Source organism: Denticeps clupeoides, chromosome 4, assembly GCF_900700375.1.
Source record: "Denticeps clupeoides chromosome 4, fDenClu1.1, whole genome shotgun sequence".
Taxonomy (NCBI): domain Eukaryota; kingdom Metazoa; phylum Chordata; class Actinopteri; order Clupeiformes; family Denticipitidae; genus Denticeps; species Denticeps clupeoides.
This window is the reverse complement of record NC_041710.1, coordinates 15,555,215-15,572,209: the sequence shown is the minus strand read 5'-3', so window position 1 is coordinate 15,572,209 and position 16,995 is coordinate 15,555,215. Positions and strand designations below refer to the sequence as shown.

At 42.4% G+C, this 16,995-nt stretch overlaps 1 protein-coding gene across 1 annotated transcript in view; it reads left to right on the top strand.

Moving 5' to 3' along the window:
* Nucleotides 1–274: 274 nt before the first annotated feature.
* Nucleotides 275–16,995, top strand: part of LOC114787812 (laminin subunit alpha-3-like) — a 58,978-nt gene continuing 42,257 nt past the window's right edge. The window contains exons 1-6 of the mRNA XM_028975690.1: nucleotides 275–746; nucleotides 1,964–2,116; nucleotides 14,095–14,212; nucleotides 14,990–15,108; nucleotides 15,256–15,426; nucleotides 16,043–16,140. Of these exons, the coding sequence (XP_028831523.1) occupies nucleotides 411–746; nucleotides 1,964–2,116; nucleotides 14,095–14,212; nucleotides 14,990–15,108; nucleotides 15,256–15,426; nucleotides 16,043–16,140 (995 nt within the window). The 5' untranslated portion in view covers nucleotides 275–410. The remainder of the gene's footprint in view (nucleotides 747–1,963; nucleotides 2,117–14,094; nucleotides 14,213–14,989; nucleotides 15,109–15,255; nucleotides 15,427–16,042; nucleotides 16,141–16,995) is intronic.

The following is a 16,995-nucleotide window of genomic DNA, read 5'->3' as shown; positions in this document are numbered from 1 at the left end:
CAACCCACTTTATTCCATTGTAGAAGATGAAGGCTCTCTGTCTGCACCTTCACGCACCACCACCACGTGTCACCCGTGCACCAACTTCCACGCCGCCGCAGAAACGCGCAGCCTGCAGGTGGTCGGCTGCCCACGACCCATTTAACCGAAGAAGTGCGTGGCTCCGTTCACTCGGGGTGTTGTAATAAAATGGCCAAGCATCCGGATTTTGACCCAGGTCGACCCCCCCCCCCTCCGTCCGGGCTCCCAACTCTCTAATAAAATGTGTTAATTCGCCCACAAAACCTCCACAACTCGGAAAGGCACCGCAGCAGCGAAAGGCGGGAAGGCTCGCCAGAAAAGGGCTTCCGTGGGGCCCGTGATGCGGAATGGAGGTGCGTGACGGCGGCGACACCTGATACGCGGAGGAGATGGAGACTGGGAGGGACCGCGCGCTCCCCTCCGCGCTCCACATCGTTCCCCCTTCCACGCCGCCACGTCCCGAGAAGAACATGGCGAGGGCGAGCGCGGCGCTGGCCCTCCTGTCGCCTGTCCTGCTGTGGACGGCCGCGTGGGCGCAGGTGCCGGCGACCAGCGACGCCGCCGCGGGCTTCAGCCTGAACCCGCCCTACTTCAACCTGGCCGACGGGGCCAGCGCGTCCGCCACCGCGACGTGCGGCCAGGACGAGCGGCGCGGACCGAGGAGAGACCTGTACTGCAAGCTGGTGGGGGGACCGGCCGCCGGGGCGGACAGCCAGACCATCCAGGTAGAGACCAGGCCGCGTTTATACGTCACAAAAGTTCCCTTTTCTAGTCTTTTCTGACAACATTTTTTATATATATATATATATAAATAAATAAATGTTTGTTTGGTTTTTTTAATTGTGAAATTATCGCGAGTTGAGCAGAGTCCTCGAGGAAAACAAGCTCGGCTCTGTGCGCTACCGGGGTTCTTCGGCTGCCAAGAGCGCAGTTTGCACCATTGTGTTTGACTCACGGGCTCCTGGAGGGGAAATTCCTGTTTTAAAAACTCCACTCGTCCAGCTTTTGTCACACGTCCACTCACAGGAGCCTGAATATTCCTGTGAGGATTTGGAGTGCTGTGTTAAAATTAACTTGTAAAGCAATGCATTAAATTATAAGCAATCACTTTATTATACATATGCGACATAGATACCTATGTGGAGTTGTCGCCTGTCCATATACAGTACAGGCCAAAGGTTTTAATCACACCTTCTCATTCAATTTGTTTTTTTTATTTTCATGACCATTTACATTGGTAGATTCTCACTGAAGGCATCAAAACTATGAATGAACACATGTGGAGTTATGTACTTAACAAAAAGTGGAGACCTGGCCTCCACAGTCACCGGACCTGAACCCAATCCAGATGGTTTGGGGTGAGCTGGACCGCAGAGTGAAGGCAAAGGGGTCAACAACTCCTCTGGGAACTCCTTCAAGACTGTTGGAAAACCATTTCAGTTGACGACCTCTTGAAGCTCAATGCCAAGAGTGTGCAAAGCAGTAATCAGAGTAAAGGGCGGCTATTTTGAAGAAACTAGAATATAAAACATGTTTTCAGTTATTTCACCTTTTTTTGTTAAGTACATAACTCCATTCATAGTTTTGATGCCTTCAGTGAGATGACCAATGTAAATGGTCATGAAAATAAAGAAAACACATTGAATGAGAAGGTGTGTCCAAACTTTTGGCCTGTACTGTAGGTGGTTGGAGCCTAGTGGGTGACACACTCGGCTATGAACCAGAAGACCCTGCTTCAATCCCCACTTACTACCATTGTGTCCCTGAGCAAGACACTTAACCGTGAGTGTCTCCGGTTGGGGGACTGTACCTGTGACTAAGTTGCTCTGGAGAAAGGCGTCTGGTAAATACTGTGAATGTAAAAGGTGTTATGGAACAGATCTTTGTGTTTCATTGTGTGCATTGTGTTTCCATGCATGACCTAGTTCTGCCTGTCCAACAGGGCCAGTTCTGTGACCACTGCAACTCAAACGACCCTAACAAGGCCCACCCGGTCACGAATGCCATTGATGGCACCGAGCGATGGTGGCAGAGCCCCCCTCTTTCCCGAGGGATGCAGTATAATGAGGTGAACGTCACCCTGGATTTAAAGCAGGTGAGGGGCCAACCCACAGTCCAAAAAGACCTGGTCAGGTATCGGGGGTCTTCAGGGGTTCGAAATGGATGTAATGAAAAAGATCACTTGATGTCCATGATGGTTAAAGCAGAGGACACATTTCGCTGTGTGCACCGTGTGCTTTGCTGCAGTGTTTCATAATGACAATCACTTCACTTTCACTTTCCAGACCTGTTTTTTCATTACTGACACCTTGTTCTTAGGATCTCTCTATTTCCTAATGTTAACAAAATAGAATTTTGCTATGCAAAATTATGATTATATTTCCACAGTTGCAGCGGAACTGTGATTGACAAATTGATCTGAAAAATGTGAGTTAAAGATAATATACAAATATATGCAGTAGTGTACAATTCTATTTGGGGCAGTGGTAGCCTAGCGGTTAAGGAAGCGGCTCCGTAATCAGAAGGTTGCTGGTTCGAATCCTGATCCGCCAAGGTGCCACTGAGGTGCCACTGAGCAAAGCACCGTCCCCACACACTGCTCCCCGGGCGCCTGTCATGGCCGCCCACTACTCACTCAGGGTGATGGGTTAAATGCAGAGGACAAATTTCACTGTGTGCACCGTGTGCTGTGCTGCTGTGTATCACATGTGACAATCACTTCACTTATTTATATAATCCATCACATGCAATGTGGTAGTGCAGACAATAATTTTGTAAAACTTGTATGGTAATGACTGCAAATGCATGAGCAATGCATCATGCATCCTTTGGTGATGTTTGGAATTATGGAGGCAGATAGTCCCCTGTAGTCACCGGTTCACGAGTAGGTTTTACTGGAGAGAGACCTGCTAGTTTTTGTCTACCGGGCAGATTTATGGACTGCGCAAGATGTTGAGCTATACTATGTTATTTGCTATGTGTGGTGAAATGCTGTATCTGCATGACGATTCTGCTCAGATTATCAGGAGAGGCTTTTTGAAAGGTGCATCAAAGGTTCCGAGACATGTTTGTTTTTGATGGCATGAGCATGAAATGGCTGATTGTCCATGCTGAAGATTGTCATCTGTCCTGCAGAAGACTAGTGTGGGACATTCTCATGTGCACAGGTGAGCAGCTCACAGACGACCTCAAGGTGATGATCACATGACTGATGCCTTGAAGGCAGGAATTGAGATTTGCATCCATTACAGCATATTTTTGGTCCTTGGCCAACGAAATCCCACCTCATGCTTAATTGTGCACATGGAAAAGAGTGGAATTCCGAGGACGGATTAGGGATCAGAGCAGTTTTAAAGTGCACAATGGAAGGTTGGTGATGACTAGCCATAAAACACGTTTCCCTTGGCCGAAGGGAGAGGCGTGTCTTTAGTGGATTTATATTTTATGTGACATGTCCATGGAGTTTCGGAAGGCACCAATAATATAACACAATAATAGCAAAATGTGTTATTATTTTTCTAGTTTATTTTATTGTGATGGAGCTGAAAGTTATTGAATGCTAATCATGGACCAATTTATCAAAGCCCTGAGTGGACTGTGGTACGATCGCTGCTTTTAGATAGCAGCCTGCCTCTATTAATAGCCATGGCTCCGGACAGGGCCGACGCAGGCTAAGGCCCGAGAGACGTCTGGCTTTAAGATGTGGTAATGCTCTCTTTATTTTGGACAGAGGCATGGGGGCCAAGGGCCTTAGGTGGTATTATTGTATTAAAGGGGAGCTATAAAGGGACAGACTGAAGAATTCTACTGTAACCCCGTCACTCCATTGTGTGACACCACCCAGCATCCATCTTTTATCACTCGGGTGCCAAGAAGACGTACCGTACCGGGCCCAGCTCCATGACGTCACCCTCTTTGTGTGTTTCATGATTTCACAAAGCAGTGTTTCTGTTTACATGGATAGAAGCCATTTTGGCTCATATTTCAATTAAAATGAACGATTATTGCCAGAAAATCTGCAGGAAAAAAGCAAGATAAAACATGCCACAGAGTCATACTGAGGCTTCTGACAGTATAAAGAGTGGCACGCTCGTAAAAATGTCTAAGTCACCAGCACCATCCTTTCTTTGTGTTTATGTTTTAGTGTTGATTTAGTCTCTAACCAACTTAGTCCTTAGTTCTTTAGTTGCACATCTACACACCATTCTGATACAAATTGTTCAAAACGTCTTATGTGGTCTCAGACTTATTATGTGGTAACTTCCACAATCCAACTATGCAAACTTACAAAATGTGGTGTGATGACTTCATACATAATGTTAATTCATGAACATCACTGTGTCATTTTCCTTCAGCTGTATCTGTTGGCAGTGCTGTATGTTCACCTACACACACTTGTGCTTCTCTGAAAGGCACATATGGCTTTGAAAAGGGACTTTGTTGGGGCGGGTGTGATGATGTGTTGAGCAGGGTGTTGGCACTGGGTCAGATGATGCAGTCAGTGAGAGTTGTGAAGCTGAATGGCCTTTGTGGTGTTTTTTTTTACTGGGGGGGGTTGGGGGGTAACAGGTGCCCTTTCCTGCTGGTTTTATCTCTCCGGCGAAGACAGTAGAGAACGGTGCGATGTGGTTCAAAGCAGACTGTGCTTTTTCAGAAATGGTGGCATGTGAGGCTCTGCACCTGAGCTTCAGATCTTTGAGCCTTGACTGTGCATCAATGAAATGTTCATTCATTTGGAAATCTACAGGGTCCTTCACCCTGCCTTTGAGGGGAAAAAATACAGGTTAAAAAAAGTCTGTTCTGTCAGTGTGAATTTGCGTGAAACCCACTGACACAAAATTGGGTAAATGTGACCAAAGCCGAAGCGGACCTAAGTCTGATGAAGACCTTGGATTTGCTCAGTAAGACAGGAAATCCAGGATACGCTTTGGCAACGCAGCCTTTATCTAATCCAGTCTGTATCCTAGGAAAATGGAAACCCAACTGCTAAAGCACAACCTACTGCTGATTACAATGTCGTGTGGGTTTTTCATAAAAACCAAGGAAACCGCCCTTCCTCGTTGCTACAGATAGCATTGGTGAAACCGGTACTGGGAAGATACGCAATCGTGCGCGATTGTTAGGAGTGTATTTTAGGATCAGTGACTACGTGTGCTTATCCGTTCTGTCTAAGAATGACAGTACTCTGGGCACGAGGCGCGTTCCCAGGGAAATGTGAAGGACTGAAATCAGCCAGCGCTAATCCAGCACTGTCAGAAATGCAGATTTATTGAACCCTGAGTGATCTCAAGATCCACTTTAAAGTTGGTGGGGCGTGCAGGAGCTGCTCCAGTTGCTGCCGATATTCCCTCTAATCCATGTGGCTGTGCACAGTGTAAAAAGAAACATAGAATCAATTTCATAACTCTTGTTCTTGGACAATGCCAGTCAGTCTTGCTTGTTGTTATAGTTATAGAATAATTATGTTGTATGTATTATATTGTTGTAATTCTGTGATTATTTATTATGCTGAAATATAGCACATAATTACTGCTGTATTCAGACATGTTGGCATTGGTGTGATGTGTGTAACACACTGGTTTACCATTTACTTCTATCAATGATTGATACAATGCTGTTAGAAAACATTAAATGTCCTTACCGAGAAATGGACATTTATATTCCATGATGAAATAGTTCATTTATGATCCAGCTGTTCAAATGAGCAGAAATTAGTCGCATTGTAACTAACCATTAACCTATTAACAACAAGCTTGTTTCTTTTACAATGTGAACTCCATTTGGGTAGTTCTACTGACTAATAAATTAATTAACTCTATGCAGGCATATTCAGACTGAATGTCAGAAATATTACATTTACATTTAAGGCATTTGGCAGACGCCCTTATCCAGAGCGACTTACAACGTGCTTTCAAGTTACCATCGATGAAGTGATCAGTTCTGTTTCATTAGGACCCCCTCTGTTGTAGCTTCTATACATAAGTTAGACAATAAGAAGGTTACAAGTTAATCTAAATTTTCTCTAAAGAGGAAGGTCTTGAGCTGCCATTTGAAAATACTCAGTGACTGAGCTGTTCTGACCTCAAGGGGGAGTTCATTCCAACACCGAGGAGCCAAGACGGAGAAGAGTCTAGATGAGTGTCTTCCTTTTACCTTCAGAGATGGAGGGACCAGGTGAGCAGTACTGGAGTATACGAGGTGCAGTGCGAGGTGTAATAAGGGTTGAGAGGTAGGATGGTGCTACTCCATGTTTGGCTTTGTAGGCCAGCATCAGTATTTTGAATTTGATGCGTTCAGCTACTGGGAGCCAGTGGAGGGAGCGTAGCAGAGGGGTGGTGAAATATTAGTTGACCTGTTTGAACTAAATGAGAAAATATAAATAAGGGCAGTTGTGGCCTATTGGGTAAGGAAGCAGACTCAACTGAAGGTAGCCACTGAGGTCTCCTTGGGGTACCGTCCCCACACCCTGCTCACCTTTCATGGCTGCCCACTGTTTACACAATGGTCATGGTTAAATGCAGAGAACATATTTCGTTGTCTGCACCGTCTGCTGTGCTGTGTATCACACAAAAACAGTCACTTTCAAACAATTACTTTCATCACTGACCAAAACAATCACTTTCACTGTCAAATGTGTTATTTTTCCTGGCATGATGGCATGGCAGTTTGCATCCTGCCTTCACAGCTTCAAGGTCATGAGTTTGACTGTTTGAATTTGTGTGCTTGTATTCTCTCCTCGTGCTGGTGTGGGTTTCCTTCTGTATGGCCCTGGTATTATATGTATTTTTGGAGAAGGCACATCCGAGATTAAGGTAACGGTCCATACAATTTATTTTCAAACGTTCTGTAATTATCGCTCCTGTTTCAGCACATCACTACACTACACTGTACTGCCATACTTGTCCACATTTTATCTTGTGTACGTGCAGAACTCATTTGTCCGAAGTACTGAATAAATGGGTGTTCAAGACTGAAATGACAACTTGCTGCTGAATGGTTACAGAGTAGCGTCACAGTCTGGATGGGCTTCCTGGAGCTCCCAGCTAAACCGAATGCAGGATGGTGATAGAGATGTCCTGTGTTAAACCCAAAATTTGAGCCATAATCGGGCCTGAAATGTTAGACCCGACCCGAGCATGACAGAATCCAACCTGACAGCTTTTTAAAAGCCTGACTTTCTTTGCACACGCGACAAGCTTTAGACTAAGAGGGAAAGACAAAGACAAATGAGCAGGTTTAAACAATAATCGCCATAAGCTAGCCTTTGTTTGACATCTCTATCACAATAATTAAAACGCATCACCTGATGATGGTGGCCAAGAATTTCAAATCAAATTAACCTTTAATTAAAAAATGTACAATATGCAAAACGCTTTTACCGATCACCGAAACAAATTTACAAGCAGCGAATAATATGGAACAGACCGGAAATTGTGTGTTTGCTCAACCCGAGCCGAGCTCAACTAAAATTATTATTATTCAACTTGGCCCATAGTCACTTTTGAAAGTTCTGTCTGAAATGTTAGGCCTCTTTTGTTAGGAAGCAGAGGTTAAATCAGTGTGCATGAATGAATGAGGAAAATGGGCATAGCCGGCCTGTAAAGCTCTTAATGAGCTAATGTGAGCCCACATCCCTCCTCCACCCTCTCCTGAACTACACACATCTAAGCCACCTGTTGAAAGGCTCAGATCCAGAATCAGAAGCAGTGGTTGATGTGTGTGTTGCGTTGTGGCTGAAACATTTATCTCACTTTTACTAATGTTTGAGAGGTTTTATGCAAATTATATTCAAATTATAATGTATTTAGTTTTTTCTGCTTTTCAAATTAATTGCTTTAAAATGTGTTACCATTCTGTGTGAGTGTGTGCTCTGAGTCAATGCGTGTGTGTGTGTGTGTGTGTGTGTGTGTGTGTGTGTGTGTGTGTGTGTGTGCATGAGCATGAGACAGAACTGGTCATATGTTTGACCAATATCTAATATCTAATCTCAGACAAGAGATGCACAGGAGTGTGTTTCTGGGTAAAGGGATCAAAATTAAAATGATCTGCTGCCGTAACAGTGATGGAGACTATGTCTTTGTCTGTGGACCAGATAGTCCAGGTCAGGGAGGACTCTTTAAGCCAGGACAGGATTGGAATATTACCATGTTATCACAGGGCGTGTAACATAAAAATAAAACAAAGTGAAGTGATTGTCACATGTGATACACAGCACAGCACATGGTGCACACAGTGAAATTTGTCCTCTGCATTTAACCCATCACCCTGAGTGAGCAGTGGGCAGCCATGACAGGCGCCCAGGGAGCAGTGTGTGGGGACGGTGCTTTGCTCAGTGGCACCTTGGCAGATCGGGATTCGAACCGGCAACCTTCTGATTACGGGGCCGCTTCCTTAACCGCTAGGCCACCACTGCCCCACAGGTTTGGGGGAAAATAAACAACCACAAAGGGACATGTACCATGAACACATGTAACCAAGGTAAAAATGACAGAACAAGGACGAGACATAGCAAGGATAAATTTTTACTAATAAAAACAGATGAAAACAGTCAAGGCAGTGGTGCCTTAGCTAATAAGGAAGTGGGTTGCAGATTCAAATTCCAAACCGTCAAGGTACTGCTGTAGTAAACCAGGACTGTATTCGGACAGGCTGTTTCCATTGAGCCTCAAGGACATTTGATGTTTCTGTAGACCTGCAGTTCATCATTGGAGTAAAATCAGTTCATATGTTCGGTTTGTTTTTGTAGTTGCTTTGTTTGTGTCCATTACAACACTCTGAATGCCGTGGCATTGTAGAGTTACTCTACAGCTGTAATCTTTAAGCCCTGACGGGCGCGTGTCCAGGCTTCTGTCTGTGAACCATATTTATTCTTCCAGCACTCACTGGTTAGTAGCCCAGTTCCCACTGTAGATCACGAGTCATTTCTGGACCTTGGTGTCTCCTTCATCAGAACTGCAGATTGGAAAAAGCATGTGGGATTTATTTCTGATACAATCAAACCTTTTTCCAGGCCTTTGGCCATGACAGTCTTGACGCACACATTGACGCATTGCATGGTATTAAAGCACCCTGACATTCTTGCATGTGGCAGCTGGTGTGATCAGTGCGTAAATGGCAGTGTAGCAGCAGTGTTAGTTTTTGTTTGCATTTTGAACTTGAATTGTGGGGAAAAATAGATTAAATCTTCTCGACCGGCTGCACTAGTGGAAGAAAAGAACTTAACTAAATCCAAAGTAAACACTCAGGAATTACTTCATCAGTGTGATGTGAACATACATACACAATTTTCAAATTGGTGTTCAGCACAGCACTATGCACTAAGCATGGGGTTTGTTTGGTGGTGTAGTGTAAGTGTAATAGATAAAACAAGAAAAATCTGCTTGGAAGTTACGTGTATCTACCAAACTATCTACCCTTTTTGTTATTACTTCTGTCTCTCAGAACACATTCTTTCAGTTTAAAATGTTTATTTCAGCTTGAATTCACGAATGGACGGCTGGACATTCTCCTTCAGGATTTTTTGGTAGACAGCAAGATTCATGGTATCATTCCAAGCAAAACAGCCACATCACATTACACTACCATCACAATATTTTGCTGTTGGTATAATATTTATTTCTGAAATGCAGGCAGGTCTTGTTTAAGTAATTTAACTGAGTTTGGATTTTTTTAAAGAAATCAGAGAAGGGGCAAACGCTTTTTAACACCACTGTACACATACCCATACATCATTAAATATCATATTCTGAGTGATAGATAACTACACACCATCAAAAAGGGTAGTTATTTTCCCTTCCACAATATACAGATAACTACAAAGCGGTTATTTCTGGTTTTAACTGTTTATTTATGTAAATCCTGAGTATGCCCTGTGCTACCAAATGCACATAGTCCTGTACACTTTGTAAGTCTTGTTTTATTTTAATGAAGCATCGATTGAGATGTATGGACGAAACTTCATTGATGATCTGTTTTATACTTTGCAATATTTTACCAGATCAAAACTTTTCATAAATGCAGCAACTTGCCTGCTTACAGTTTTCACTAGATTCCCATGCACACTCTTTGCCTGAGCTTAGAAACACCTAGCAAAAAATTTAGCTGCTCAGTCCAAGATGAAGACTAAGAGCTCCACTTGCTCTTAGTGCTGTAGTACATGAATAGTGTCCTGAAACAGGCCTGAGTCAGATGAGGGAGATGACTTCGTCCACAGACCTGAACAGAGTATAGATGTGCAGGGATGCCATTGCTGTTGTGGGACATTTCAGACTGATGATGACCAGTCATTCAGACAGGAAACAGTATTTTTCTTTGGCACTGACAGGTTGTCATGTTAGACCTGTGATAGCCGGTTAGCGCATGACTTCAGGACATTGGGTGGGATGCCATTAGGACCTGCAGCTTTGCGAATGAACGTCATGTCAGACTCTGAGACATGTAGAATATTTAGAATTTTTGCTTGTAACTGTGTGTGTTTTTATATATATATATATATATATATATATATATATACACACACACACACACACACACACACACACACACACACACACACGGCATTTATATATATATATGGCATTTTACAACGTGCATGTCCCATCTATATGACAGTAAACATTCCACGCATTCCTGACCACCTGTTCTTCACAGACCGTCAGCATTACAGCTCATGGTCTGAAGTTGATTCTGAAGTCCACTGCCTTCTGCAAATGCCCCTGCCTCTACAAATGTTGCAAACAATGTGAGGTAGTTCCTCATCTGCTGTGCATTCCTCTGTCTCATAGTCATGCATAGTCTACAGCTTTGCTACAGCCATTGTTCGCTTTTGAATGCCTCACATGATTGCTGACTTGCTTAGGACTGTCCCAGATGACTGCATGGTTGAGTTGGGGCCTGAATGTCAATGTGCAGCCAGGTTTGGGACCACAAGGCTTTTTCTGTGGATGTATTTGAATTTCTAAGAACATCCATGTTTAGTGTGTTGCCTCTTGTCCTCACGTTTGTCCTCACTCTTGGCCCAGAAGTTGTTTTTTGTCAATATGCAGTAAAAATAAAATGTAACGTATCTTAATCATATGCAAATAGAAGGATTGTGCTTCACTTTGACAAATGGTTTAAATTAATCTTTAAATGATTTTCTTCAATTAGGCAGATATTTTTGTGGTGCCGAATCAACTGTATTGTGATTGTATCAGTCTGAGATTATGGGGACCGCCCTATGGGGACCGCCCTATGGGGACGTCACAGTGAGTCACTCCAGCGCAACAATGTCGCACATCAGTGTGGCCTGAAATCAGAGGGAGACAGAATATGGCAACTGCTATAACCATTGCGTGACTGGCTGTCGGCAGTGACTCTGTTCGCGCCCGCTGCGTAAACAGTGTCTGGCGCGTGGGATCCCTGTGCACAGGCATGTGTGAAGTTCAAGGAAGAATTCCACTGGGTGCAGTTACAGTGACTCCTCAGGTCTCAGGGTGCACATTTATCACGACAAGACTGTACCAGGGCTCAATCAGTCATCAATCTATGTGGCATCTTCCTGGCTGATAGCTGCAAAGCATGATGGGGTCCGTAAACAGTAAACTACTCATTTGAATCAGTATGCTTCCAAGATGACGACGTACAGCACATCTGCGTCCAGTCCAAGCTACAGTTCAGGTTTTACAACCCATCTGTAAATGCTTTGCTTTCAGAAAGAACCACAATTAAGGCGATCGTCCTGATGCAGGGTATGGGCTGTTTTCTCCACCACCTGAACACAGCCTGTGGTACCTGAGGATGGAGGAGCCATGTATCTTAGTCATCTGTCCAGTTGTGTGCAAGTTCCGCATTACAGCTGACGTGTGACTTGTGGTTCGAATCTTGGTTTTGACCAGATGAAATGGGAACACAGGATAGTTTCTTGGCTTGTTTTATTTTACACATATTTTATATGCTAACAAAAACTGAAACAAAAACTGAAATAAATAGTTACAATCCACTGTAACATAAAAACATAAACTGTATTCAAGGTGGATGTACTGTACATCTGAAACTGGCCTTCTTGGCTGCAACTGATCTATTGGCAAGGGATCAATAGGTACCAATATATTGGCTATATATTATCAATATTAGCAGATATAGTGATATTCACAGAGTTTGCTGAAGTTTGTCTGTTGAATCAATGTGTGACTTAAGGCAAGTTGGCCCAATCTAAATTTAAATGTTGATATTGTCCCAGAATTAGCCCAGTATTCATAATGTTTTCAAAATAAAAAACGGTATAATATATTATGTTTCCATTTTCGTGAAAATGTATTGTATTTGTAGAATCTAGATTACTGTTTGTACACTCTGAAACTGCCCTGTCATATGTTCTCTTCTCATTTCTCATGATTTATGAATAAAGTTGATTTGGAATATTTGGGTGAAATAGGTGATTATTGCACACGAACTACAGAGTGTAAAGTTGAGATTGTTTCGTTTTAGATACTTGATTTCTGTACACACAGTAGTGACAGGTTGCTGACAAGGATGACATCCCATATCAACTTTGTGAGTGTGTGTGTGCATGTGTGTGGGTCAGTGGCTATGGAATGTGACACCATGCCAGGAATCTGCTTGCACGTTCTTGTTGCCGTGTCTGTCACTTCTAATAAACACATACACACACACAAAATCACGTCTGAAACACACATTAGCTGACAGCATCTTCATCATATTTTAACTAAACATATGAAATAGTCTGATTCCTTTGATGTGCGCTCTAGGTGCTGTGTTAGGATGTGTTGATAAGTTTGTCTTTTTTTGTCCTTGTTCTCAGTATATCCGGCAAGTTGTGGGTGGAAATGTTCTCTGATTAGATGTGGGTCCACTCCCATGTTACACAGGGGCAAGGAAGTGGAGCTGGCAAGTGACGTGCTAGTGTTCACAGGGAAAAATCATAGATACCTACGCATAATTTAAGGTCATCCGAGTGAGTCTTGAGTCCGTGTAAGGCAAGGCTCTGTAGCAGTTCATAATCAGTTCTTTCATGCACACGGCAAATGCTATACACAAAAAAGCCATGGTCATAAATAAGAATTAAAATGAACCCATGACTATGCATAAGGCTAGATCAAGCTGTCCACTGTCTGCCCTGCCGGGATTAGTCTGCTCGAAGTCTTGCGTCAGTAGGCTTTTATTCTTGCCTTTGTTATGATCGGTTGGTAATGCTTTATAAAAAGGTTTATAAAAAAGTTTTTTTTCTATATCAAGAGAAGCACTGTCAGACAAATTGCTGATACCAATAACAACTTCAAACAGAAACTGTTCCCACTTTAACGCTCGTCCTGTTTAATTAAGAATAGATATGAATGAGCTTTTTTGCTCATTTATTTGTTTTCAGACAGATATGAACTTACAAATAGTGTGTACTTGAATAATTTTGCAAGGCACTAAATATGTATACAGGGTGCACTAATTGCTTCCCCCATCAAATCCATGCGATGTTCTGGAGAAATTCTCGGGAAACATCTGGTTCTTGCCATGCTCATGCACAGCTGTACTCATCCCACATTATGGTTCCTGAATGTCGCGTCAGAAATTCTCTAGCTCCTTTGACAAAAGCTGCCTCTCCAGGTGCATCATTTATCTGTCGTGAACCGGCATCACATGACCACAGGTGTTCCGCAGAGTAACCCTGGCCAGCTCCATGTGCTCACAATAGCAGCTCCTTTCAGCAGGGTTATAAGGGTCAGCAGCTTTCAGCAGCATTCAGTCACGTTGAACTGGCGCTTTTGTCCATTGACTAGGTTTTGTTGTTGAGTGCAGTCGGTTGCCTTCTTATCCACTGGAGCAGGGATTTACTATGCAAACATGCTGCAATAATGTGCCAAAAGAATATGAATTTGAACCATTTGTCTTACTTAAATCCTTATCACTTTTTTGGATTATTTGTGTGGAAGCAAATAATAATAATTTGATCTTGGGTTACACACAGTATGGTTGTAACATACAGGTGAAGTAAATAACATTGATCATTGTTACAGTGCCACTTTAGGCAGCAAGTGTTAGAATCATGAAGTCATGTTTTATTTGTGTTCTTTCATGCAGCTCTTCCACGTGGCCTATGTTCTAATAAAATTTGCCAACTCACCGCGCCCTGACCTCTGGATATTGGAGAGGTCCGTTGATCATGGCAAGACCTTTACACCTTGGCAGTACTTTGCACGTGAGTACTCTTTCGTTTGTTTAGCCTGAGTAAATGTAAAGTGCACAGCATAGGGAACTGCACAGTGAAACAATCTGTCTTTGGTTCTGTGTGATAATAAAGTAGAGCTGTTCATTAATGACTACATCACATAACTGCCCATGCAGTTACTACATGAAAATAAGTCACTATTTAAAAACAGTATATTATAGTATAATACACTATTTGTAATATTGCATAATATAGTTTTCTAATTCCTCCAGAATTGGCTTTGAAATTTAGATGTATTTTTAAAAGAGCTCAGGTTTTACAATGGTAGGCATTTTTTATTTCACATTGTCACATTGTAATGCTCAGCAATCTTACAAGCTTTCATGTATGCAACCTTGCCATTTGACCTTTGTACATTTTGACTAATTTTCCGATAGTCTTTAAGGCCATCTCTTCCTGTTTTTCTCTTATTGTCACTGTTGACTGCCTGAATTCTTATTACCTTGATGCATCTGATCTTGGGCGTGATCAAAGGCAACCACTATAAGCAGGAAAATATTAGTACAAGCAACATGCACCATGGTTCCATAGGGTTGTATGGAACTTCAAAGTGTTCAAAATTAAATAAATATATGACACAATGAAGTAAAAAAAAAACTACTTATGTTGTATTTATTTATTTATTTTTTAACACTTTGGGGTTCCAGAGGGCTGTTACAGCAAAAGAATATGTATAATTGAATATAAATTAAATGCAAAGATAATAATTGTTTACCACAAGGTTTTGTATGTCCAATACAAAATCAGATTCCAAGCGGGAATGCATTGAGCAGTTTGGTAAGCAGCCAAACCTGCGAATTGTTGGAGATGATGAACAGATCTGCACTACAGAATACTCACGCATTGTTCCTCTAGAGGATGGAGAGGTAAGAACTCATTGTGATGCTTACCTTACTTTATCTTCATTAAGAATGGAGTTCATTTTTAAAATGTTCTGGATTTCTGAATTAATGGAAAGAAATGACAGATTATTCTTTTTGTTTTAATTCTTAATCTTCATCCATGTGGTACAGATCGTGGTATCATTGGTAAATGGTCGTCCAGGTTCCAGGAACTTCTCCTATTCGCCAGAGCTACAAGAATTCACCAAAGCCACGACCATTCGCCTGCGTTTTCTCCGGACCAGCACCCTCCTTGGGCACCTTATTTCCAAGGCCCAGCGGGACCCAACAGTCACACGCAGGGTTGGTGGCAGCTATCACCTGAGATCTCACAACTTTTCTCAAAAATCTCACAACTTTCACTCTGTTATCTCTGATCCGCTAAATGTGATCATAAAGATCTGGAAGTGATTATCTTGTCCTCTTATCACACTGCTTTTAACCCTTCATATTTCCCTTCTAGTAAGTAAATTTTTCATTTTTCTAGTATGTATTTTTCTGTTTTGAGTGAACCCAAATGTAAATCACAATTATCATTTGAGAGATATGATAGATTTTGCATGTGCCTTATGCTGCTCTGTTAGCTACCAACCACACTCCCTATAATTTTTTTCTTCCACTGCTTCCACATTCCTCTTAGTCGGCACTGTGCCCACATGGCACCACCTGCCAGAACACTTCAGTGCAAGGACTGGCACTAGAAAAATGGCCCTGGGGGGGCAGAACACACATCCCAGTGAAAGAATTTTTACCTTACAGAGGCATATATAGACTGATACGCAATTTAGCTAGACCTGGCGGTCTGTCAGGAAGAGGTGAACGATGGTTGAATTGCTGCTTCTTTGGTGTTCAGTGCATGGTGGTAGTGGCACAAGAGTGGAACTTCATTCATCTGCCTCTCTCCCACTTTACTTTTCAGTATTTCTACAGTATCAAAGACATCAGCATTGGTGGGCGTTGTGTTTGCCACGGACACGCCAGGGAGTGTGGGTCTCAGTACCCAGGGGGTAGGAATCGGTAAGTAGGAAATTAAAGTGATTTTTGTCGTTGTGTAACACTGCAGCTCAGCACAGCACATGCACTGCACACAACAAAATGTGGCCTCTGCTTTTAACCATCACCCTTAGTGAGCATGGGCAGCCATGACAGGTGCTCGGGGAGCAGTGTGTGGGGACGATGCCTTGCTTAAGGGGACATCATTGGCACCTTGAAACACCTTAGTGCTAATCCTAATAAACTTGCCTCTTTCAGTGTGTGGAACCTAAACACCATTTAAAAACAATGATGGGTGTCAACAACTAAAAAACCTTATAAAGGCTGTATATTGTATAGTTGTATACTGTAGATCATTTTACATAAGTTGAGATTTGAAGAATTGTGGTGATGGTTCTTAGTTAAATATATGCCCAAATGTAAAGACTGGTTAAAAATAAATAAAAATGTGTGTAAAACGTCTGTCACATAAGGCCAATGTCCAAATGCTAGGAACACTGCAATCATTGTAAAACAGCTTTGCTCTGATACCTCTGATACATGAAAGGCATGGGTTAAGTGGAAAAAAATGAAAAAGGGGGGTGAATGATATAATCTTCAAGGTCTAAAGATAAATGATGTCATTGGGAAGCAAGGAAATTACTGCAGAAGTTTATTTCCAGGCTCCTCCTTTGTCATGGGGACAAAGTCATGGTTGTTGTTGATTTGCCATTGAGCCATGACTGGATTGCTGAGGGTTTGCTGCAGTTGAAGCAGCACTGATGTAAATCTCACCCCCAGGCTTTTTTCCTTTAGGCCACTCTCAAAATGATGCTAGTATTCTTCACTGTAATATAAAATTGTATTATTCTGTAAATGCATTTTTTAATCAGTATTGTT